Source organism: Mycteria americana, chromosome 13 (assembly GCF_035582795.1).
Source record: "Mycteria americana isolate JAX WOST 10 ecotype Jacksonville Zoo and Gardens chromosome 13, USCA_MyAme_1.0, whole genome shotgun sequence".
NCBI classification, from domain to species: domain Eukaryota; kingdom Metazoa; phylum Chordata; class Aves; order Ciconiiformes; family Ciconiidae; genus Mycteria; species Mycteria americana.
In genome coordinates this window covers 6,502,886-6,528,652 of record NC_134377.1, presented here as the reverse complement: position 1 = coordinate 6,528,652, position 25,767 = coordinate 6,502,886, and the positions used below count along the sequence as shown (strand labels likewise).

Sequence of the window (25,767 nt, the reverse complement as noted above, 5' to 3'; positions counted from 1 at the left end):
CAGGAGAAATCTGGCATACAGGCTGAGGGCACTGTGTGGCCTTAAGTGTTAATGTAATATTGCATTTTGGAAGTTGGAAGCTTGGTGCGCTCATTTGCACATCAGTACCCAGAATGCTTTTTCAGTTCCACCACTATTTAATTCAAGTGCTGGGTTCGAGCTCTTGGAAGGCTCTGTAGTTTGTGATGCCCTCGCATGCGCTAAGTTCAGGATTTTCCACAGAATAGTTTAAGTGACGATACTGGATCGTGAATAGGTCATCCAAGGATTCTTAATTAGGCTTGATGTTACAAATGCAAAAAAGTGCCCTTTAACACTTTAAAAAGTGTTGTCTGTAACAAAACAAAGAACTCTGTTGGGGGGGGGGGGGGGGAATGCTTCTTCAAAAGTAGAGAAAAATTCTTCCCTGAGACAGAAAGCAAATGTCAGCGGAAAATGAGTAGTGATGATGATGATGTTGAAACAGAAGCTCTTCATAGAGAGACCTTGAGCACACAGGGAAGATTCAGCACTAGGACAGTCCAAGCAACCCCCGCCAGTGAATTACAGTAGTGCATTTTGGAGCGTTTAACCTCAGGCCTGGGGAAGGCTAACTTCAGGGGAGCGGGAGCCTGGCAGCGCTGGATCGGGGGGTGTGCTGGGTGCCGGGAAAGCCCGGGCAGCACGAGGCTCAGCGGGGCAGCAGAATTTCCCCAACATGGAGGCAGGCACTCGGGGTGGTGCAGTTGCCCGTGCCTCCCGCAGCCCCCGGCCCGCGGGTACCGTTTCTCCCAACTCCTCCCGAGTAGAGGGCATTTTCGCGCTGGAAGAATTCCCGCTGTACCCCTTCCCTCCCCCACAATGCCGGCGCCTCGGTCTTTTAGTCAGGCTGAGAGTTGATCCTAGAATGGGGGGTGGGGGTGAGAAATGCAATGAAAGACCGGGGGGAGGCCGGTCTGCTCTGCAGCCCCTGGCCCCTCTGGGATCGGCTCTCCTCAGGCGAGGCGAGGAGGTGGGGGCCGCTCTGCGCCTCTGCAGCTCCGGGAGGGTTTGCATTGGACGATTTGCGCCTGGGGAGGGGGGGAGGTTGCCTGCAGCCCCCCCCCCCGCCCCCGCCGGCCCCTCCTCCTCTCTCCGGCGGGAGGGGGACCTGGGGGGCGAGCTGCAGCCCGGATATTTGGGGGAGGGGGCGAACGCAGCCCCGCCGCCCCCGTGCGCCGCGGGCGGGGGCCTCGCTGCCGGCTCGGCATTGGAGGATCGGTGCTGGGGAAGGGGGAGACTGCAGCCCCCAGCCCCCGCGGGCGGGCGGGGTGGGGGCCGGCCTGCTGGCTCTGGCTGCTCTTGCATTGGCGGATGCGGGGAGGGAGGGGGGCAGGAAGCGGGGGGGCAGGGGGGAGCCCGAGTGGCTGGAGGGGGGGTCTCTATGAATAGGGTGGGGGTCTTCTCGGCCAAAGAAGAGAGGAAAGTTTGCGGCGCCGGTGGTGCGGGTGCGGCGAAGCTGGCGGGGCCCGGACCGGAGCCGGCGGCGGCGGCGCTTGGTCGGGGAGCAGCAGCCGGGGGGCCCCCGCTGGATTTTTGTAGGGGGGGTGGTATCGCCCCCTCCTTCTCCTCCCCCCAGGGGTGAAAGTGCAAGAGGAAGTGCAGCCGCTGCCATCTTTCCTCCGCTCCAAACACACAGGGACGGACGGAGCCGGCAGCCCGGAGCCGCAGCCGCCGGAGCCCCCTCCCTCCCGGCTCGCTGCAGCCGCGCCGCGCACGCCCCTTCCCGCGGCGGCCTCCGCGGCCGCAGCGCCTCGTGGCGGCCGGGCCCGGGCGGAGCTCGCGCGCCGGCGGCCGCGGCGGCCCCGCGCGGCGCGCGCCGCTCCGCCGCCCGAGCCTTTTGTCTCGCCCCCCCTGCAATCCCCTCGCGCTGTGCAGGGAGCGCAGCGCGCGCCGCCGCCGTCGGCCCGGACAGGGGCGGGGAGGAGGAGGCGGCGCGCGCCGCCGGGCGGCCTGAGAGCGCGCGCCCCCTGCGGGCGCCAGCGGGGCGGCGCAGCCCCATGGAGCGGGTGAGCGAGGCCGCCGCCTGCGGCCCCTCGTCGGGCTGCTACACGTACCAGGTGAGCCGGCACAGCGCCGACATGCTGCACAGCCTCAACCAGCAGCGCAAGAACGGCGGCCGCTTCTGCGACGTGCTCCTGCGCGTGGGCGACGAGAGCTTCCCGGCGCACCGGGCGGTGCTGGCCGCTTGCAGCGAGTACTTCGAGTCGGTGTTCAGCGCGCAGCTGGGCGACGGGGCAGGTGGCGGCGGCGGCGGCAGCGCGGAAGGGGGCGCAACGGAGGCGGCGGCGGCCGGCGGGGCCGCGGCGGCGGCCGGCGGGGCCCCCGGGGGCGGGCGGGAGCTGGAGATGCACACCATCAGCTCCAAGGTGTTCGGAGACATCCTGGACTTCGCCTACACGTCGCGCATCGTGGTGCGGCTGGAGAGCTTCCCGGAGCTCATGACGGCCGCCAAGTTCCTGCTGATGCGCTCTGTGATTGACATCTGCCAGGAGGTCATCAAGCAGTCCAATGTGCAGATCCTCGTGCCCCCTGCGCGCCCCGACATTATGCTCTTCCGTCCGGGCGCTGCTGACCTCGGCTTCCCTCTTGACATGACCAACGGTGCCACTTTGGCACCCAATGGCAACGGCATTGCTGGTATGCCTGAAGACGAGGCCACGCGGGCTGCGCTCACTGCTGCGCAGTCCTCCCTACCTGTTCTGCAGGGTGTGGACCGCCTGCCCATGGTGGCAGGACCTCTGTCCCCACCACTGCTGGCCTCACCCTTCCAGAATGTTGCTGCTAGTGCCCCCACTTTAAGCACCAAGAGGGGCAGAGGGCGTCCCCGTAAAGCCAACCTCTTGGACTCCATGATGTTTGGTACCCCAGGGGGCCTGCGAGAGGCTGGTATCCTGCCTTGTGGCCTCTGTGGGAAAGTGTTTACGGATGCTAATCGTCTTCGTCAGCATGAGGCTCAACATGGGGTGACAAGCTTACAGCTGGGCTACATAGACATCCCACCCCCAAGGCTGGGTGAAAATGGTGTCCCTGGTCAGGATGACCCTGATGCACCCCGAAAAAGAAGCAGGACGAGGAAACAGGTGGCCTGTGAGATCTGTGGCAAGATTTTTCGGGACGTGTACCACCTGAATCGGCACAAGCTGTCACACTCTGGTGAGAAGCCTTACTCTTGTCCGGTGTGTGGCTTACGGTTCAAGCGGAAAGACAGGATGTCCTATCATGTTCGATCTCACGATGGCTCTGTGGGAAAGCCCTACATCTGCCAGAGCTGTGGAAAAGGCTTTTCCAGGTAAGAGAGTACTTAAAAGGACCATAGACACAAACTGAGACCTAGGAAGTTGTCTTTCCGATCCCTTGGGAAACCAGAACAATTTGTCCTTAGGATAGTTTGACGGTTCCATTTTAAAATGTCTCGAGAAATGAGACTGCCATCATTTCCGCTGGGACGCTATTCTACAGTCTCTCGAAAGGGTTTAAAAGTAATTAAGACGTAGAACTGGGAGTCAGCTGGCTTCTGGGTAACATTCCCAGCTCTGTCCCAGGCTTGGTGTATGCGTGTCCTTGGGCAAATCAGTTAGTCTCTCCCTCAAATGACTCTTCTGTGAAATGGGTTTTGAAATAATTACCTACCTCACATAAGTGTCTTGAGACTACTGATTTGCAGGTAGTTTGAAGGTGCTGTTGAAGTGCAAAATATTAATACATCTCAAGATTATTATTTTTCTCGTATCCATTTTAAATTTTCTTTTTCTTAACTTCCCTTCATTTCTCTTAGTTCGTAATGTTTTTTATCACCCAAATGTGAAGGAAGAGGTGAGATTTCAAAGGCTGCAGCATCAAGTATCTTTTAATACATGATCTTTGTGTCCTTTGGGTTTACATCCTTCTGAAGGGGATCCTGTTTCTGCCCTGCAACATACGTAAGATCTGTGCATTTAATGTTGCTGATTTTTTGTTGTCGCTGTTTGTGGGAGTTAATTTAATAAGTAGTTTGATACACGTAGTCATGTTAGCGGTATCTTATAGTCTGAGTTAATGAATTTGAAACTTTTTTGGAAGTTCGATGCTCGCTTTGAGACTGGAAGTAGTGGGGGGAGGGGGATGCGTACACTCTGTGTTACTTTTGAAGCAGCAGTCGGTTTTCTACAGGAGTCGATTTACTCTAACAGGAGGGAAGGAATCGAGATACGAAAACGAATCAAAAGGCTACTAGGGCTAGAATTGTCCCAGCTATATAAATGTAGGAATTGTGCCCCTACTAGCTCTCTTTTTGATAGGGGTACTTCTTGTTACTAAAATAAATTAAGAACATGTAGATTCTTTCTTTTTTTCTTTTTTTTTTTTTTTTTAATCAGCAGTAATTAGGGGTGCATCTTCATAAGGACTGCAAATTTAGTGATGGAAAGTCATAAAACGAAGATTTCATCTCTAGCTAGAAGTGAAAGTATTTTTCTTACTACGGTGCTACCTGGGATCATCTGCCGATTTTTATTATTTTTATTCACACTTAAAGATTTCTGCTGTTGCTGTGTGAAAGGTTTTTGTCAACAAGGGAAAGTGAAAGATGCATGCTGAGTTCTCATTTTTCCCAGTAAGTTAATGTGAATAGGCAGGAATGCTGTTATAAAAGGAAACAACAAAAATGTCTACACATCTTTGTAAAATCAAAGTATGAATGAAAAGTAGAGACTCTTTCTTTAAGTTTCAATGTTCAGTCGTAGGAGCAGCCAAAGGAAGTTGGAAGTGTGATGTCTAATTTTAGTATCCTTTCCTTCATTCAGTAGCGCAGCACGTGAGGTTGCTAGGCTTGAGGTACCTAGAAGGACCCCCAACCAGTCTTTCCGGTTACACCGCTCCAGCCCACTTGCCGGAGCATCAGGTTTAACAGCCTGACTGCAAAGTTCAGTCTATTTTCTGTCTGCAGTGCATGAATTCCATCCTGCGCCCTCTCATTGGTGCAGCTGGAAAGTTGGGGGAGGAGAGGGTGGAGAACTTGTTTCCAAGCAGTTTTGGCCTCATACAATGAAAAGCTTTCTTCCCCCTAGGAGAAACTCCCACCAGGAAAATCTGCAGCTATTCAGTCCTCTCTTCTTCAAAGTAGGCTTTACTGATTGTGAAGAATGGTCTAACTTTTTTTTCAGTAATAATTTGCTCTTCCATTGCACCTTCTAGTTGGGACCTTCAGAGCACTTTATTTGTTTTAATGCAGTCTCCCCACCAAGTTGTGAGTTAGGACAGTATTTTTTCATCTTGCTGGTGGAAAATGTGCACAGCAACAGAGTTTAGAGTCAGTCTTTTTGCACAGAGGTGCTTAAAGTTGGCTTCTTACATCCGTGTTTGGGACATAAAACAAAAGAGTATGATTTTCAAATATTCAGCAACTGTAAATCAAAGTGCCCTGATTGTCAAGATCTAAATAGGATTTTGGAAAGGGACGTGCAGGCTTGAAAATTGTGGCTTGTATTTCGTGTTTTCTCTGATCATTCAGTCATGATTTCTTCCTGAGGAAATGCTGCCTTTTTAGCAAGTTGGAGAGGGTACTTATCAAGGTAGAGTCCCAGTTGTTGGTGATCTGGTTCTTGGAAAGTTAAATATCACTACATTTGTAGTAGATCCACCACTGGGATCTTATCTCTTTTTTTGGTTAAAATTGTAAGTTCATTTTTAGTATTTGTTTTAAGTGTGCTTATGTTTATTTTCTTTTAAGGCCAGACCACTTGAATGGACACATCAAACAGGTGCATACCTCAGAGAGACCTCACAAGTGTCAGGTAGGAGCTGGAGGGGTTTAGACTGATGTATGGGTATCTTTGGCATTGCATTTATGTGTGCAGACAATTGTGAAGTATCAGTAAAAATGCCATGTATGTGTGAATTGGGATAAATGTTTGTCAATAACAGTGTTCAACAGTGACAGCTGCTTTACATCCCTCCCGTCCCCCAGCCCCTTGTGTCATCTACAGCTTTTGTCCTTCTGTCTCCCTCCCCTTCTACCAGATGTTCTTCCCTACTGCTCTATCCCAGTCTCACCCTGGATCTCTTACCCAGCCACCTTGTCCCTGGGCTTAGACTCAATGTCACAGATGATTCCCCCTGCCCTCCCCCCCCCTTTTTTTCAATTGCAGTTGTTGCCAACAGGAGGCTCCAATGCTGACGTTTTTTTTTTTTTAATAATTTCAAATAAAATTGGTAAATTATCATAACTTGCCAAGATACTCTTTTTTTTTATCACATAGCCTTCAGAACATTGCACTGAGCAAAATTGGAAGCTTTTTTTTAATCCCAGGGAGAATATAAATAACAACATCACAGCATCCTTTGTAATACAATGTCATAATGTTGTATATAGGTTTTTTACAGTTAATAAATTATTCATTAGGGTTTGAAAGATCAAATCAAGAAAGATATTTTCTAATTCATTTGTAGAGAGATTTAAAAGGTGCCTGGAAGTATTGATTAAAACCAAAGATGGGAATCCGCTTCCACTATCACCCACTGCCTTCACATAGTTGTTGGGCAAACTTCTAAATCATCTGTTGGGCTAACAGTCTGCATGCTTGGTCTCTGAAGAAAGACTTATTTAATTATTTATTTAAAGAAAGTTGGAGCAAGATAATTTTCATTTTCTTTGAAGACAGTGAAGGTTAGAGGATTTTTTCTTCTAAAATTTTTAACCACATTTTCTGAACCTCGTCAGTGCTACATGACTGCTGCCTCCTGATCTGCGGGTTTTTTTCCCATCTCTTGACACACCTCTCCTATGATTCCTCCAAATTGTGAGTTTTGAAACATTTTGCAGCTTTAATAATCCAGTGAACAGTTTTTCAGACATACAGAGCCATCTAAAGATTTCTGTTGACCTCCGTATGATCTGTGGAAGCCCAGCACCTTTGAAAATCAGGCCATAGAGCCTTCACATTGATTTAACTGCATATCCTATATAAAGCCTTAGATTGTTTTAAGCTTCTTAAGATTACTTAGGGGTTATAGATTTATATAAATTGGAAAATTCCACTCATAAAAAGACTTCACAATTTGGGGATAGCAAGGGGTCTGGGTGGATGAACTGAAGATGACTACTAATGAAGATGACTACTAATTTTTTCCATAAGGATGTATTTGTGTGCAAGTACAAAAATGAATGTTTAGGTCCCAACATAAACAGAAACTCATCACTCTTTTGCCAGTTGATATCAAGGTTACTGAACGAACACAGTTTATGAATAACATTGATAGACATGAATTGTCTTTTGCCAGCTGATACCTGATAATTTTTTTCTAGTTTTCGGATTGATTTAAGAATATTAAATATAAACTCTGTAAGTGTGAATCAGAGGATACACTAAGAGCTAGAAAGTAAAGAAATATGGAAGCTAAGATTGTACAGCCAAGCTCAACTCCGTCTCCTTGCACACATGTTATTTTGTGATAGCAATTTCTAAGAACAGTCTTTCTCATTGTGTGTCGTTTAAAGTGCCGTAATACTGTATGCACTGTTCATTTCAGTTAAAAGGTATAGGCTATAGGTTACAAGCATCAGGACAGAGTTAAGGTTGTCATTCAGGCTTGGTTTGTCCTTGATTTTTGACTGCTTAACCTTGCAAAGTTAATTTTTAATGAATCTTAAGGTGTAGAAAATTTGTTAAAGAGCTGTTGTGGGTCTTTGCAAAAAATACTTTATAAAATCCTGTCAGATTTAGAAAGCCTTCTTAAATATGCACATCTGATACACATGATACAAACCACGGAAGGGGTGCTATCACACTCAAAATTTGTTTAAAATCTGAAAGCTGATGTATAAATTGATAAAGTTCTCCTTGTGATTATCTCATAACCAGTAACAATTCTGTTCCATGACACGTATCTAAACACAGAATCTGGCCACTAAGAAGGGAAATTGCTTAATATTGGCGTGTTTTTTCCCCATTTTCCATTATCATTTTCCATTGATTTTGTTTGTCAAATTAGCTCCCCATGAGAGTAGTCTGAACAGCATTGAGCATCGTTTTTGAATCTGTTGAGTTCCTGTTGAAAATTTCTGTTACTGTCATCCTTTGTTTATGTTTACTGCAAAAGAGAAGTACTCTGTCAGTAAACAAAAGCTTTCCAGAATCCTTTGTCATAATGGCATTCTTGAAAGTGATGCTCTGTTACAACTTAAACAAAATCCACTGGCCATTTACCTGAGCCCTCATGTATCTTTGCAAACCAGTGGATATATAATGTTTTGTTGATGTGGCATCACGGTGCATTTTGGACTACCAAAACGAAAGCATGAAGGTGTCAACCCAACTTCAGAATAAATAAAATGAAACTATGAGAAGCAGGACAATTGCAAACTGAACATCACTGCAACTGCTATAGTTTTCAGTGCTCAGCATGTAATCCTGCACTCATCCCCCTAAAATAACGGTTGTGCTTCACAGATCTTCGAAAAACTATCCTAAGTTCCAGCACCTGTTGCCAGACAAAGATGTGATTCCAGCTTTTTCATTACTGTTAAAATAGACTCAGAATAGGGAAGGCCTCCATGGAGCCAAGGCAGCTGAGAAATCGCACCCAAGAAAGTTGCTTTGGTGTCCAGACACGACACCAAATGGCACTGTGGATCTTTTCCCCTGGATTGTTGCATTGGTGATGTTTTTGGATGGTTTGTTGGTTTTTTTTTCATCTGACAGTTGAGTTCTGGATGTAGGAGAAGGGGTAAGTCAGTTTTCTGGCTGTAATGGGATAGCTCAGTTTGCTGACTCATCATGGGAAGGGGTGGAGCTGGGTTGTTGGCTTTTGGGTGTGAATGGTATGAAAGTTAGGCTGCAGTTTGGGAGGAAATGGTGATCTGAAAATCTGTGGACGTGAAAGAACGAGGGGAGAAAACAGAAGTTTGCTCCTTAGAGACAAGAGACAGGTTGTTCTTCTGGCAATTTAAATAAAAAAGAGAAAAATGCAGGTTAAATTAAAGCACAACTTTTGACAAAGAAAAAGATCTAGTTATTAAAGTAAACCTGAAATTGGCATCCCAAGTCCAGTGCTTTTCCCATTGATTTCAATGCAGAATGAGTTTCTTCCTGTCCTAATTTCTCTTACTTCCTGCCTATTAGCAGGAAAATGGCAGCCACCATGGAATAAGCTCAGAGACATCCACATCCATAGAAAAGTTGAAACTTCAAGAGGTATTTCTTAAACAATGTTTTTTAAACTTTATATATATTCTTTTTGATCTATTTATATACCTGTGCAATGTTTGATAGGAAAGCACTGGAGAGTTTTCTTCTATGATTAACAATTAATGATAAATACTTAGCACTCATTTAGTACTTCACATCTTTTGTAAAATAAAACTTTTTTTTTCTCTATACCTTTGATAAATATTAACTATTTGAACATTAACTTTGGGGTTTTCTTTAAACCTAGTCCTGTCTCCCATTGTTATGATTCAGCTAAACTGATTCTTGCTTTCTCCACTGGACTTAATTTTTTTTTTTTAAGCTTCTTTGCAGATATATTTACTATATAGCTTATTGAAAGGTGAACTTGGCACAACTCAGCAGCAAGAGTGAGAAATCAAACACAGAAGTGATTACATTGCCTTTCCCTAAGCTTTCGACTTGATAAATTCAATATGGGACAGATACGGTTTTGCTTCTGGCATCCCTATATTTGTGTGGTTTGTCTCTGGTCTGCTTCATCAACTAATGCACTCCCAATGCTTTTGTATGGGCGCTTACTATGGCTCAATATTTTTAGGCTTATTTGATGATGGATCTCTTGGCTGTCATCTTTGATTGTCTAGTTATATATCTTTACTTGATATCCAACAGATTGATTAGTATCTGTGCTGGAATCCTGCCTTAAATGAGTGTTTACCTCTAAGATCATTTTAGTAAGTGAAAGCTGCACCTGTTTTGCTCAGCGCTGTGTACTGAGATTTCAAATTTAGAGAAATCTTTCATGTTCAAGAATTTGCCTCTTAATCTTCATTACTTGTAATTTATGAATCTTTGTCTGGTGAGCTTAGTTAATCTGTGTGTATCACAGAAATCCAGATAATTTTACTGTTGTCTTTTTAAGTTCATTAAGTCCTGATCCTCTGAGGTGCTAAGTCTTGTGCTTGCCTCAGCTCTATGGGAATTTACCATACTTAAGCATCTCATGGGATCGAGTGTGAAACCTGTTGAAATTGATAGGTACTTTTCAGCTGCCTTCAATGTTTTTTGGATTAAGCTCTTGATTAACTAAATTATATAAAATTATATGAGTTATCCTCTTCTGTATTATCAGTTTCACTTATTTGAAGTTATAATTTTATAATTTTACTAGGATTGTTGCTTCAACAAATCTATCTCTGCTGAAACAGTTGTTTAATTACACACTGATAATTGAAAAGACAGAATATATCCAGTTCCCAAGTCACTTAATAGTCTCATATTATCTCATAGGGGGTTCTGGTTATACATCCTAAAACTGTGTTATTTTATATAAAGGTGGTATGAACGAAACACTGTACACTCTTGAAATGTCACTGTTGCCTGCTTGGTCTGGTCATTCTAGTGTATGTTTGCTTTTGTTTTTCCTCTTGCACTTGTGAGCAATGGTTTCAGCCTATATCTTTAATAACTTGAACAGTGTATTGCTGGTGATTTATTTTCCTTCACATGTTAGAGATAGAGCAAGCCTTTCAGAACTGGCAGGCTGTTGTAGTAGGCTATATACATGCATGCCTGCCAGTTGCTATGATTATAAAAATGGGAGGGAGCCTTCACTCATCATATGGATTATGTCTGGGAAGTGGGCAAGTAGAATCAATATTATCTTATGCCAAATCAAGCTTGTTTCACAGTAGTAAGTGGAATATGATACCTTGATCAGGGGTAAGTTATAAACAGATTACAGTGTCGTGCAGTTATTTTGATACCTGCTCAGTTCTGAGGCTTCCTTCACTTCTACAATTTGTCTGCATTGCTACTGTGGATACCAGGATGGCTCTTTACTGTCTTTCGTCATATTCTCATCCCAGCCAGTTCTCTGGTGCTTTGTTTGTATGTCTTCATACTCCAAAGGGATTCTGTGTCCTCAAGTTAGATTGATCAGATCAAAGAGTAAAATTTAGGAAGATGACAGAGAGGACATTTTGAGTGGTCTGAAATTATTGTAATGGCTCAGTGAAATGGAAGAATTTACTGTAAATGGAATGAAGTGATTTGTGCTATTTCTTTTGTTAAATATTACTTAAAGTTTTAGTATCTTCATCCTCAGAGAGGAGCCAAGGCCTTACAACTCTTATCTTGATTTAAGTTTTACTGTCTGTAGTATGTTAGAGCTGTTTTCTTGCTTTCTTAATTCTTTCAAGTAGTAACATCACATCTTGTGCAGTATGTTGATCTGCATTTTTTATTTGTGGGAAAATGGCTTGTGCATCATGTCATTTGTGTGTTTGCACAGGGTCTAAGGTACTTACTCTAAAGAATACTAAATATATTCAACAATATCAGTGCTTTTAGCAGAGTTGATTAGTCACATGGTTCTCGTTATACCTGCAGACTTGTAATGCTTCCTTTGCCACTCGTGACCGACTGCGCTCACACCTAGCATGTCATGAAGACAAAGTTCCATGCCAGGTGTGTGGGAAGTACTTGCGAGCCGCATATATGGCAGATCATTTGAAGAAACATAGTGAAGGACCAAGCAATTTCTGCACTATCTGTAACCGAGGTAATGAAGAAACTTTTTTTATTTCAGTGGGATGGGACAACACCTGAGGGAAGCTGTAAGGCTACGTGACTCTGTCTGCAACAGGAGGAGGTTATACCATATATGTGTACATATCTTTGTTTTTCTTACTGAATGCTTAACCTTGAAACTGATGGAGCTGTAGGTCTGGCCTTTTTACATGGCTGATAGTTCCTGAAGAAACTCAGTTTAAATCTGAAGCAAATTGTTTCTACACAGTTTTAAGAATTTTATTTGCTAAATAGCTAGATCCCTATAAAATAACCATGATATGTTGCCTTGCCGCTATTCACCATACACCTTTTTTTCTATACCTGGTTAGATGTGAGTCCTTGCATTCAGTTTGGAAGAATCATCTTTGAAATACACACCAAGTTGAAAATTATACACTGTACGTAAAAAAAAAAAATCTACATTATATTATCAGTCTTGCTTAACCTCCTGGTGCAGCGGTACAGTCAAGCTGCTTCTCCCTCTTAACCCAATAAATTGTTTTGTATTAACGTACATTTCTAAACCAAATTCTGTAAAGAGCACTAGAAATGTGCTTTACCTTTATTTGTACAAATACAGCTTTTCATAGAATCATAGAATATCTTGAGTTGGAAGGGACCTGTAAAGATCATCAAGTCCAAACTCCCTGCTCCTCACAGGATCACCTAAAACTAAACCATATGACTAAGAGCTTTTGAAGCTTTTCCATCTGTTTGTGGTACTCTTCAGTTGGAGAGGGTTGTAAATTTAGGCTTTGTGGGATGTAAGCAAGCTGGAAAAGTAATTTGACTTATTGGTGTCTTTTTTTTTTTTGAATGATTAATATACAACTTCAAAATACATTGTTGACTCACTCAGGTGTACCTACCTAGTAAGTGTAGGAAGAGGTTGCTGCTGTGTTTTGGGATCTTGTTTTTTTCTGATGAGTCATTTTTTTTATGATGTGTGTTCCCTTTTCTAATTTAAAAGAAGTGAAATCTTTTGAGAGAATAAAGCTGTTCTGTACTTAATGTGAGGACTGTACAGGGAGCTTTTGGATGACTAGGAGTTGATGAGTAATGAGAGACATTAAATTGCAAGGGAGGTATTTGCAGTACTTGAACCGTCTGTTAGGTCCTGAAAGTGATGTTAACAGTTTGAGGGGAAAAGGCCATCTGGGTTGAAAATCTTCAGATTCTGAAGCTCCAGGTAGATGGTACAAAATGAAACTTGGCCTCCCCTTTTCAGCTGAAGGCCTATCTTCTGAAAAACTGCTTAAGCTTATCCCAATTCTTTTTGTGGTAACAGCGTGGAAGACACTATCCAAGATGCAGGTGCTATCCTGCCCTCCTTCAGTTGAATGTGGTGCCAAACAGAAACTCATATGGGTTGGGAGGAATTGTCTTGTTTCCAAGATTTGTAAGCTTGAGTTTCAACTTAACTACCACTGGATGTCACTGCAGCTCTTTCGAAATTCAGCCAGCATGACAAAGACAGATCTGGCATTCAAACAATGAAATTACTAAATGGTTTATTCACATTTTATGGGTTTAAATGTACGGTGGAAATTTAAATAAACTATACACTCTGTAGAAGGATAGGGAACTTGTTGTACAGCAAACTTTAAGCAACTACTTTCTTTTTACAGTTTGTGTATTTCACATGTTGCCAGAATTTAGTCTGCTGTGAATTTCGGTTTACATCAGCACTTAAAGAACATAATTAATCTGATGAATTATTGTTAAATATCTACCCAGTGTTAAAATTCATAGGAAGGGGAAGTTACAGACGATTTGTCAAACAACTGTGTTATGAATTCATTGTTACATGCTGTGAATTTTTATTATAGATTTATGATCGATGACAGCAGAATTTTTAATCCAACGTGTTCTCGAATCAAATTATAATGTTCATTGTTTAAAAAGATATATTTTAAATTGTAGAGCCTGGTAAGATGAAGTATAATGGAAAATTTCTGGATTAGAAACATCTATTCCGTAGGCATTGGTGCAGTCAGAAGCTACGCACCATCCCTCCAACTGTGATTGTGCCGTGGCTATGGTGGTTGTGCAATGGGATTTTGTTTTATTCTTCACTCAGCTAACATGCTGGTGTATTTCTGAATTGGAACTTAGCTAGTGCTGGACATAGTAATTGTCAAACAAGAATGCTCAAGCTGCTTGTGGAGAGAATTTTGGATGTTGACCCACCAAAAAAAAAAAAAGTGGATGAAAAGGTGACTCTTACACAGCTGAACATATCCTAGCATTAAAGACAGAGCTTGGAATCCCTCAATTTATCCCATCAGACTGAAGGCTTTTCTATGGTACTTAATCAAATGTCTCACGTTCTTTTAAAGGTTTAACAGATTTATGAGATGGGGAGCTCAGTACCTGACTGAAAGCAGTAGCCACTGATTTGCCACGTCATGCGTGTACCCATTTGCTGATTTTATTTATTTATTTATTTTACAAAATGGCAGTAAAATGTCCCAAAATTACCATCTGTGGTTTGATGTTTTTTCTGGGTTATTTTCTTAGGGTCTTTATGCTTAGAATAATTATGGAAGCAATTAAATCTTGTTAAATCAGGGAAGCTGTGCAATGTTTTTTTTCTGGGATTTTCTATTTGGTTTTTTTTAAGAATTCATCTAAAATGTGCTTATCAAAACTAATCCTCACTTTTTAAGACAAATTCTCTTTAATCAGTCTAAATAAAAAAGACCTACTCCTGCTTTGTTGTTACATAATCTTCTATTACTATCCTTAGGAACTTTATTTGCTTGTATGGGCTTTTTCAAAGAATTTAAGAGATTAATGACTTTGGCAAGTCTAGAACTGGTACTTAGTAACAACACGTGCAACTCAGAAGATTCATTTTCTGTTTCAGACACATACGCATTGTTTAATTCACAGAAATCAAATTAGGAGAAGGGTGAATATTCCAATCACAAGTTAGATGGAATTTTTTTTTTTACAGTAAGATGAATTCTTGTATATTTCATGGTACATACAGAGTTGATTAAAGCAAGACACATTCTCTGTATGTTCCAACTAAATCCGCATTAGAAGTTTTGAAAAAGGAGCATCCTGCAATTATTTCTATAGGCTGTCTCCTTATAGATGTTATCTAAGAGATCAAGGGATAGATCCCATTTGTATAAAGCAGATAATTTCCTCTCTATGCATGTTTTTAATGTTGGTTCCTCTGATATGAAGAAATAATTTGCTCTGCAAAGCTGAGAGATGTGTATGGGTAAAGCAATAAATACATTCCTCCTTTGAAAAATACTGCCACTTTATCCTCTGCATTAGCCTGACTTGTTTTTAAAGAGATTTTTAAAAGTAAAGGATTATTGTCTATGAATCCCCCATGTTCCTAGGACAGGCATTCATAATTAAGGTCTGGTGGGAAAAAAAAAGGCCAGTACTAAGTGCTTCAGAAAAAAATTAGGGTAAAAACAAACAAACAAAAAATCTCACTTTAAACAGTTTCCTATGAAGCAGTTGGCATTCTTGCTGCTTTGATGGAAGTTGATGACTCACATATTCATCTGCCAAGTGCATAAAGGGGAGCTAACACACTTTGCAGGCAGTTTTCATTATATAAAACAATGTACTCTACAAATAGAATTGCAGAGTTCAGAAAAAATATTGTCTAGCAGAGATTACAACTTCAGATTTTCCTGTGTCGGTTGTAGTATAGAAAAACACTGAATACCTGTATGTAGTCCTTTTTTAACGGTTGGCATTGAGATTTTAATGCGTTGCTACATAAAGAGACTCATCTCAACATGCATATGGTTATTAGACACATGTATGAAATAAGGGAAGTACCTTGTAGTTGGAAGTATCACCGTTATAACTGTATGTTGTGTCCTTTTCTCTACCAGTCAAACACTGGTTCTTTCCATGTCTACAGTGAATTTTTGGTATTTGGAAAAATATATTCTCTTGTGGCCCAGTGAGATATTCAGTACAGCATTTTGTGTCTGAGGGTAGGTCTTGCACTATTTTGGAGGGTAGTATCCTTACATTAACTCCCTGGATGACTTGGCCTAGGTGATTCTGCTCCATTGTATTTTGAGAGTCATGTGTTCTTGGTTTCTTCAGTTGTGGTGTATCTACTTTTCTGTACTGTTATCTTCAACTCAGGGGTCTACAGTAACTCTCTCTTGTTCATTCTTAGCAACCTGCCCTTTTTCCCCTTCAGCAGGTCGCTGTGCAGTTCTGTCTTGCTCTGCAGGTCCTGTATATATAATTCTTAATAACCCCTGAATATTCTTTGATCCTGGCTTCGAAGAAAAGTCTGGGTGGAGGGATATTCTGTTGGGTAGGCACAGGGAATTCTAGTGTAAAGCCACATTCATTATTAAATTCAGCACCTGAAACTAACAGCTGCTGTCAGAAAATCCACCCCAGAGAGGTGTGCCAGTATTAGTTTTGCATCCTTCCTAATATATTATATATCATCAAGTGTAAATGCAGTTATATCACTATAAAAATGGCTTTACAGTAGTATATTTATTCATATTTAAAGTGAAGCATTGGTATGAAAGTTCTCTTGCAAGGGCTTGTGCTGTAAATGCTGTATTGGTTTAAAAAAATCTAGGTCTTGGGTTTTCTCTGTCCAGAAAGGGAACCTGGAACTCTGTGTCTGTGACAGCGAAACTTGTGTTGTGTTCTCAGTTGTTAAAGGGAAATGTTTCTAACATGAAAGTGCCATAATATTCTGTTCAAAATTTAATAGAAAACTAAGATGGTTGTTGATAGGCTTACCTGTGTAGGAAGTCTTTAAAACTCTGTCCTCCTTGTGCCTTGTGTATGGTCCAAATGTACTAGTACTAATTGCAAATCTTATTAAAATCTGAATTTAAAAATATTCCAAAATACATGTGAGATAATTTATTGCATTAAAGGAAAAGGCCATATTTGTGAGACTTCAAAAACAATTTTAAAAAGCACATGCGCAAATGTAAAAAACTGTTCTGTTCAGAAATCAGTTGTTCGAAATATATGTTTTTAATTTCAGTGGTTTGGGCTTACAGATCAGAGCTAATAGAAATATTGAAATTTCTTTTTTTTGTTAACTGCAGACAAAGATGAGTTTAGTATGTTTTTTAGAACTCAGGATGAGCTGAATGGAGGAAATACTATTCAAGAATTACTATAGAACAAAATTGTATACCTTAAAAACTCAGTAGTTTTAGCTTTCTGCCTTCTAGGAGTCACTATGAATGCTAGAAACCCTAAGGGGAAAGCACACTAAATACCAAAGAGGGGTGTTACTAAATGGCATTCCTTCAAATCTTAGCAGCATAAAATAACCTAATTTGAACTATCTTCGAAAGTATTATCAGACGATGAAGGCATTTTTAATTAAAATAAATAAAACAGCACAAAAATGGTGAAGAGGCATGGGTGCCTTTTTGTATCATGACTCTTCTGCCTTTTTTTCCAGAAAGTTTCATGTCATCTGCTAGGTTTGGTTTCGTAGGATTTGTTTCTCAAGGAGGCTCTTCTTTCATCATGACTTCCAAAAAGCAAATGAAGTCTAATGAAAGGTATGCATTGCATTCATTGCCTGATTATGTCTAGGAGTCCTACTTCAGCATGATGTAGGTAACCAAAAATCAAGGTAGTATAATGGCAACTTTGTAATAGGGAGTAGGAGCAAGAGAAAGATTAAAAGAACAGGGAAGGCAGATGTGTGTCTTTGCTGGTGGCAGGATCTCATCTCCTTTTATCTTGTTTAGGTTTCTCCTCTGCCTCCTACTTAAAGGTCCATGTTAAAACCCACCACGGTGTTCCCCTTCCCCAGGTCTCCAGGCACCAGGAGTCCATCCCGAATGGGGGAGCAGCGTTCCACTGCGTCAGGACCTATGGCATCAAAGGCAAGAGACTCGCTGCTCTGCACCTTGCTGCTCTGTGCAGAACTTTGTGTTGTGGGATATTGGGCTGGGCATGAGAAAGGGGAGGGAGGAAGGACAGGGAAAAGACTGGAAAGAAGCTTAGGGAGATGCAGAGAAATTACATAGCATCACATAGTATATAATATCTGTCCTTGGATAGCTGATTTAACAAGTCTGGGGGAAGGAGATGGACCTGTAAGGGTATGTGAATTTTTGGCAGCTTCTTTGATTTTAGAGATTGAAAAAGCCAGTTAGTTAATCTTGAGCATCTTCCTAGGAGCAGTCAGTACTTGAATTTTGCCTGAGGGGTGCAGATCCTTGACGGTTCCTTAGTCCCACTATACTTGAATCTTGCGTCAGTCAAACCATGGTTCTGATTTCCGGTGAAGGAAGGGGGAGCCACAGAATGCAGTTCATAAAGATTCTTGAGTGGTGAAAGCAATATTCATCCTCAGGTTGATGAGGAGCCCATGCAATTGTCTGTAGTTAAACTTACACTTTTTAATGCTGTTGTTGGGGAGGAGAGGTAGAGGGTGATAATAGTACTGTTGCTTTTTTTGTTTTTTAACCTCCATTTAACTTGCTGAAAAAAAAAAAGAAAAAAGATACTATTGTAAGAATAGCTGAAGAGTGTTTAACTTCTGAATATGTAAAGCGGTGTGTTAACCTATGTAGAATAGCTTGCTTTTTGCTTCTTGGTTTGAGCTGTCAGTATTCCTGGGTGAAGCTGAAACAACATAAAATTCTTCAAAACCATGGTTGTCCCAAAAAGCTATGTTTTTTCTTGCCCGGGAGAACACAGCCAGCTGGGTTAAACAAAGTCTGTGCCAGTGGAAAGCTACAGTTGTGTAATTTTTTTCTGTTGAAGTCCTGATAGAGTTACTACAGAAGCCCTTTGGTTCTGGGTGGTGTGCTGACTTAACAAGAGATTTACTCCAGCTCAGCGGTGTATTGATTTCATGCATATCCTGTTTGGTTTGTAATGCCGAGTCCAGAGCAAATCTGTCTTTTGGGTTGTGCCAAGTGGTTCTTTGGTCTTTTAGAGTTAATAGTAGATACAGCTTATTTGTATTCAGAGACTTGTTTAGGGAGTACGTCTGGGTTTCCCACGCTCGTTCATATGCACTGAGCAAAAAGTGTGGACAAACCTTCTTGGCATACTGCCAGAGGAGAATGGGGAACACTCCAAACATACCAATGGCTTTGCCAGGATATGCGTCCAAATGACTTAAAATAGTGTCCCTAACGTCTCTCCTGTTTCACACTACGGTATTTAAAGATGGAACAATTTTAGATTATGAAGTTCACTTCTAACAGTGTTGCACTTAATTTGTAAAAAAGAGTTCCTCAAGACTAAATGGAATTGCACTTCTTAAATTGTAGTAGCTCACTGCTGTTTTCCTGAGTATTTCCAGATTTCTTCCCATCTTGCTGCAGGCTGTTGTACTTTTATTAGGTTTCTAGGCTCTCCCCCAAAGTATCAACAATATTTCAGAAGTGTGGGAGTGACTTGTACAGTTAAAAAGTCATCATTAGGTCCATCCTTTTGTAGTGCCTTAGGTATAAACGTTGTGAGACATCTTTGGGATTCAAAAAGTATTATATAAATCAGAGACCCATTATGGATGCATTCAGTGTCATGACAAATCCATAATAAAAACCTGGATGTTGCTCTGATAGCAGCCCAGTGGTTTGTAAAGAAGGAGCTATGGTCAAGGGCTTTAGAATATGAAGGATTGCAATGTTAAGTGTGTATCATTCTGTCATGACAGGCATTAATGAAATCAGATGGTAAGCAATATAATCTGTTTGGATGCATGTTAAATAATTTTTTGGGGAGATAAGATTCTGAAAATTTCTCTCTTTTTTTTTTTTCCCGTAGAAGGCCAGAAATGTTCACATTCGGACCCGATTGAGAGTTCTGATTCATACGGAGACCTCTCTGACACCAGTGACCTCAAGACTCCTGAGAAACAGAGCACCAATGGGTCCTTCTCGTGTGACATGGCAGTCAGCAAAAACAAAATGGAGACGGAAGGAGAGAAGAAGTACCCTTGCCCTGAATGTGGCAGCTTTTTCAGATCAAAGTCTTATCTGAACAAACACATACAGAAAGTTCACGTCAGGGCCCTTGGTGGCCCATTGGGGGACCTCGGTCCTGCTCTAGGATCCCCCTTTTCACCCCAACAGAACATGTCTCTCCTGGAGTCATTTGGGTTTCAGATCGTCCAGTCAGCATTCGCATCATCCCTAGTGGATCCAGAGGTCGACCAGCAACCAATGGGGCCAGAAGGGAAATGAGATCAGTTTGATCTTAACGAAGCAAAGCAGCAGTCTGGCTATAATGATAAGATGCTGTGAATGAAAGAGGAAATAATGAAATTTGGTTCTATAGCTGAGAATTTTTTATTCATTTTAGCTTCCCTCTTTGTCTCATGCCCTACCCCACCTTTAAACCTTCACTGAGGAGAGGGAGAAAATGCTTCTTAGCTGATAATTACAGAAAATGGTGACCTTGAATAGCAGACATGACCTAAAACACCAAATGGAGCTTTAGAGGCTGCTGCTGGTGTTTCGTCATGATCTAGAATAAACAAAAGTTGCCAGCACTGATCTGAGAATTAGACAGTCCTAGTGACTGAGGCACCTGGGGAGCTACAGCTACAGGGAGCTATGCTTTTGTTCTCTCTCTATTCCCCACCTTCCCTAACCTACCCCAGAAAAACAGTGAGTTTTAAAAACAGACCCATTATTGACCCATTATTGACTATAACATTAAGTAAAATGCCCCGTGGTACCTAGCAGGTTACAATGCAGTTGTCCTTTTAAAAACAGAAAAATTTAAAGAAGGTGAGAGAATTTGAACCCCTTCTGCCATTTGTGAGGCTGTGAGTGCTGCAGCAGGACTGAACTGCTGAGAAAAATCACCATTCAGAACACGTTTTTGTTACTTTTAACCATTAAACTTGCTGTCAGGTTTTTAATTCTCTATTATTATTTTAGGACCTGTTGTAGTGAATTGCTACTGAAAAGCCAGTCTAAGGCGATACACAGAGCACTCTTAAAGCAGCAGTCACATTAGGGTTAGTATTAATTTTTTTTTTAGATGTACGATAATTAATAACTTGGCTAGTTGATTGTTTTAAGTCTATGAAAGAAATAGTTTTATGAAAAAAAAAAAAAAGAAAAAAAAAAGGAAGGAAAAATACCATTGCAGTCTGGTTGACTGGTGCTCATTTTTCATGTGGGGACCTAGGGTATAAACATGATCAGCTATCGGGTTAACACTATGTACCACTGACTTGTTTAGTGTGAATAAACCCGGGGGTTCACAGAGTGATTTTGGTTTAATTGGATTGGACTCTATTAAAGAAGTTAGTATGTTACTTTGCATCCCCTCGTTTTGTCTGGTTTTTGAGCAATTTAGCCACCTGTCCAAAAGGTGTGCAAATGAGAACCAGTAAATAAGACATTAATCCCTCTCTACACTGTACTGTATTCTCAGTGACCTGGGCTTTTTGGCTACAGTCATGCTCTCCTGATCTGCCTCTAGTCAGGTTTGCAAAAGCCAGTCTTACTCCTTTCTTTTCCAAAGAAGAAGGTTTTTACTATAGGAGATGGGAATTGCAAACATATCTTTGAAAAAGAATTGATTACAAAATGCAAAGAAGCTGGGCTCTAGACTGTTGGAGGTTCCATTTAATCTGAAAATACCACTTGTGCAGAAATAATGTCCTTTCTTGGCCCTCCCTCTCCTCCCATGTAACTTGTCAAGGTCTTTATGTACCAAATCCAGGTATAAATGTTGTTTAATTAACACAGGGTTAGGAGTTAGGAATACTCTGAGTTATAATTATGGTTCTGCTGTTGATGCTCAAGGTCACATAGGACAGCTCACTGAATTTATTCCTTAATTTCCCATTTGTGAAAAGTTTTCTCACAACTGTTGTGAGGGTTAATGAGCAAAGGTTTAAGCAGTGATTTGGTAAACTTAAGTTGCTGTGTGTACTGAATGTTTCTAGAAAGGCCATTCTGAAGAGCCCGAGTCCCACATCAAACTTGTATTCTATGAAACAATAACTGTCTCCATCATTAATACAGTGCTGGAGCGGGATAGACCACCTCAGACCAGAACCAACATCTTCTGCAGGAGATACATCTGTATTAAATGTGAACATAGCCACAAACTGCTGTTGTGCCACAACTTGCATTGCCTAGGTGCTCCTAATCCAAACGCTGCAGCTAATGCATAACTGAAATAAGACACATTCCTCTTTTGTTTTTATGTTAGAAGTATAGAGCCTTTTGTAAGTATATGGATTTTGGAATGACGTTCTAAATTCTACAGACTTAGAAACCCCAGCTTCTCTCTTGTAAGAAGTACTTTTTTGTACTTGTTCTCGAGTATTATAAACCAAGGATGAATAATCAATGGCTTTCTCTTTATAGCACCAGCACTTTCTAAATTGAGAGCATGTTGCAGTGGACTTGATGTTTTGCAATTAATCTGTGTTGGGAGACTGAAGGACATGTTCTTCTCCATTCATCTTCCCCCAGAATACCTGGAATAGGTATGAGTCTCATTTAAAAGGAAAAAAAAAACCAAAAAAACAAACCCAAAAAACCAAACCAACCCACCTTCAAACTAAAGCTTCATGGAATTGCTGTTGCTGTACTGGTAAGCTTAGTTGACAAGTAGAAACAGGACATTTCAGAAAGGTAACAAAACATTTTAAAATACCTTGCAAATCTAGGCCATGATGAGACAATTTCGTAAGCTGCCAAGCAAGTCAAGATAGAGCAGGCTTTCCAATCAGCATAACAATTCATTGGGATTAGCAAATGCAACTGCAGTCACTCTGATTTACTAATAGCTCGTATTTAAGCCACCAGGAAAATGTCTGTTGAATTGAGGCTGTATTCTGAAAGATATAGGAAGTTTGTGTCCCTGATGTTCCTACGTGCACTCAAAGAGAGTGCACTAGTCATAAAATTCAACTCCAAAAGCCAAGTCCAGAGTATAGGATATTTTCATCCTACATTTAGCTCCACTGACTTTAGTGTTACTAGTGGGTTGAATTTTGGCCACGTGTATCAGAATTTAATTTTGAGCACTACAGAATTTGACCTGATGAAACAAATGAAAAGCCTTGAACTGAAAAGGAAGCCTTCTAAAACACTAACTGTGCATTTTGCTTGTCAGAGAAAATGCTTACTAAGTTGTCATGAATACATTGAATGAAAGCTACTTACTTCTCAGTCTAGTGGACAGGGAAACAATTAGGCAGGAAGTTAACAATCCTGAAATGGCAGTTCTAGATCATCCTAGTGTAAATGGGAGAGATTTGCACCAACGCAGGAGACTGGTGCAGACTAGTGCCAGCAGTAGGTTGGGCAGATCTTTAGCAGTGGTGTGTTTTCAGAGCTTTTTGCTTCTTTGGGGGGATATTCCATTCTGGATAGTAATTTAATCTACGTGCAAATTCTTTATATTCTGTAGTTTGGGAAATGTCTGCTTCTCATAGAACAGCAGACAGATCCAAACAGAAAACTCAGCCTCATAAGTTCAGAGTTGAAAGGGAAATACTTACATGCCTTGAGCTGCAACCTCACTTAACTTGTTTCTATTACATTTTTAATTGGCATATCAGTGTATAGATGATAGTTCTCACTTTGGGCCAACCCTCCTTTCCTTGTCATCTTCTTTCGTGGGACTGCAATCCAATGTTTGAATCAGTGCACTTCTCTGCCAAGAAGGGAACTTCAGTTCATACAAGTTTTGATAATCAGCATTGTAGTATTTCTTTGTATTATAGGGAGTCCTTAAACCCCTCAATTGAGGCTCAGACCCTTGTGTATTAGGTATGATGAAAACATCTTCAGCCATTTATAATCTAAACATTAAAGATAGACAAGAAAGGAATAGATGCTTATAGGTGAATGAGTGAAATAAAGATGAAGGACTAAAAACCGCTTGCATGCATGCCTAAGTGTTGTGTTGAATGTAGGGGCACAGACTTATCATCAGGCTTCTTTTGTTGCCTGAAGTAATTTATCTTTATGTACTGTTAATCTACAACAAATGCAAGGTAAAGCAGTTTCATGTGAATTTATTCCATACTGAGTTAAAGTGACATTACCTTGCATTTGTCATGTGCTAGATGTGTGCAAACAGACTTACTAGTGTGGCTCACCTGATGCATGGTAATGTGGTGTGTGTGAGCTCTCAATCTTACGTGATTTGCCCATGATGACGTGGGAAATTGATAGCAGAACCAGAAATTGAACACAGATTTTCCTTCTCTCAATCCAGTGCCTTAACTATAGTAGGGCAAAGTATTATATGTTGGGGGGGATGATTGTTTTGTTTGTTTTTTAAAGCCTAGAACTATGAGATGGTGTGGAGTTGGTCTTCCTGCCAATCTTCTGAATAATTGCAAATGCCCAGTCACAGTTTTAGACCTGTTTGAGTGCCAGTGACTTAGGGAATATTTGTTATTTCCCACGTATTCCTTGAAATTATTGTTCCTCCCTCAACTGCTGTCAGCAGTAAGGAATGACTTGAATAGAAGAGCTGTGTAACTGAATGTCTATCTAACTCAACTAATTGAATTGATAGTATGAAAGCTAACCTAGATTTTGTAGGCTCTGTTGTAACTTTAGTGTCTTGTTTTTTCACTAAATCTTTGTTCCTAGAAATCAATATCTGAACTTATGTCTTGAGTCTGGAGTGGGGTACCACTTTCAGCTTTAATTTTTTTTAAGGTGCTTGCTTGAGGAAGTAGATGCCAAAGTAAACTTCAAAGGAACTCCAGACTTCAGTGTTGGAAGAATGAATGGAAAGCAAGAGCTCTCTTTGGGTTTCATGAGAGATAAATGGACAAAGTAAAAAACAGCTACCAAAATTTTAAGTAATGAAACAGGAAAGGCTTTTCTTTATCACCCACAAAAATAATCAGATATTTTCAATTGTTCAGTGTGGCAGAAACTCTGAGAGCAAGTGCCAGACAAAACCATGGAATGTGTTGGCTTTTTCAGCATTATGAATATACCTTAACAGCATTATGAATATTTTAATGTAAATTAAGCCAGCTTTGTACCGTTCACCTTTTGCCTGGGCACAGTACCTGAGTTTTAATTGAATAGAATATAAGCTCACAGTGAATCTCTGAGCTTATGCTCTCAGTTCCACCCCGAGAGACAAAACAAATGAGCAAAGAGGAGAAAAAGACAATAGCAAAACTTAAAAGGGAAAACAGATTCTGGAAGATTCCCATGTCTCCTGAGAGAGTCCCATTTTTTATCCTGAACATCCTTTTCAAAACAAGATCCCTCAGCTGTTGTGAATGAGCCTTTGGGAACAGATTTGGCTTTCAGCCCAATCTGCTGCTCGGTGTCCCTGTACGAAGACTGTGTGTTCTGGAGTACTGAGCCTGGGACCCGGAGGGAGGCAGTGCTCCTGGGCTGCAGCCTGAGGCCACATTTACTGTTGCAGGCAGCAGCAGCAGCATTGGCATAATGTCTTCCTGCCTGCTCCCTCGACACCTTCACCCTCACACATTCCTATGCCAGTGTGGTACCTACTCAGGTGTGTACAGCTCTGCAAATAACTGTGTTAGCTATAAAACAAACCAGAGAACTATTTGGCTAAAAAGAAAAAAAACCACCTTAAAAATAGTTATGTGACATAACTGCAAAGCGGTGCAGAACAGGAGCAGGAACCCTGGCTGTAAGGGGTTGGGGTGCTGGCTGGAATGGTTAAAGCATGTTAGTGAAAAACCACAGTTGTTTGCTCTGTGGTAGCGGATAATGACTGGCTGTTTGTAAAGAATTAACACTTTGTGTCATCTCTAGCCTCTTCCTGTGTTTTGTTCCCATCTATAAAATGAGATGATAACCCTTGGGTAAGGATGTTTCAAGATTTGATTGACTTGCCAAATTGTGCTGCACAGTTGCGCTGCTGAACTCTGCTAGAAATGTTTGGCCTCACTGACTTCAGGCCTAATGCAAAGTTAAACATTTGGCCACATTTTTCTTGAAAGGTGAATTATGTAAATGAATTTAAAGACTGCCTGGCACTATTGATCTGCTCTCAGGGTTTATGTGAATGAAGCTTTTCCTGGGTGGCCTCTCTA

The 25,767-nt window shown here is 41.5% G+C and overlaps 1 protein-coding gene across 6 annotated transcripts; it reads left to right on the top strand.

Moving 5' to 3' along the window:
* The first annotated feature begins 1,456 nt into the window (after nt 1–1,456).
* PATZ1 (POZ/BTB and AT hook containing zinc finger 1) lies at nt 1,457–21,025 on the top strand. Of its 6 annotated transcripts, none has more exons than XM_075516220.1 (6): nt 1,466–3,310; nt 5,729–5,792; nt 9,123–9,191; nt 11,559–11,730; nt 17,477–17,614; nt 19,515–21,025. In XM_075516220.1, the coding sequence occupies exons 1-6, from the start codon at nt 2,019–2,021 to the stop codon at nt 19,931–19,933; spliced, it is 2,154 nt and encodes a 717-aa protein (XP_075372335.1). In that variant the 5' UTR covers nt 1,466–2,018; the 3' UTR covers nt 19,934–21,025. The 6 variants fall into 6 exon arrangements, with proteins under 6 accessions (XP_075372340.1, XP_075372339.1, XP_075372335.1 ...); XM_075516219.1 differs by having other exon boundaries at nt 1,468–3,310; nt 9,120–9,191; XM_075516225.1 differs by lacking the exon at nt 9,123–9,191 and having other exon boundaries at nt 1,457–3,310; nt 17,542–17,614; nt 19,515–19,679.
* The last annotated feature ends 4,742 nt before the right edge of the window (nt 21,026–25,767 follow it).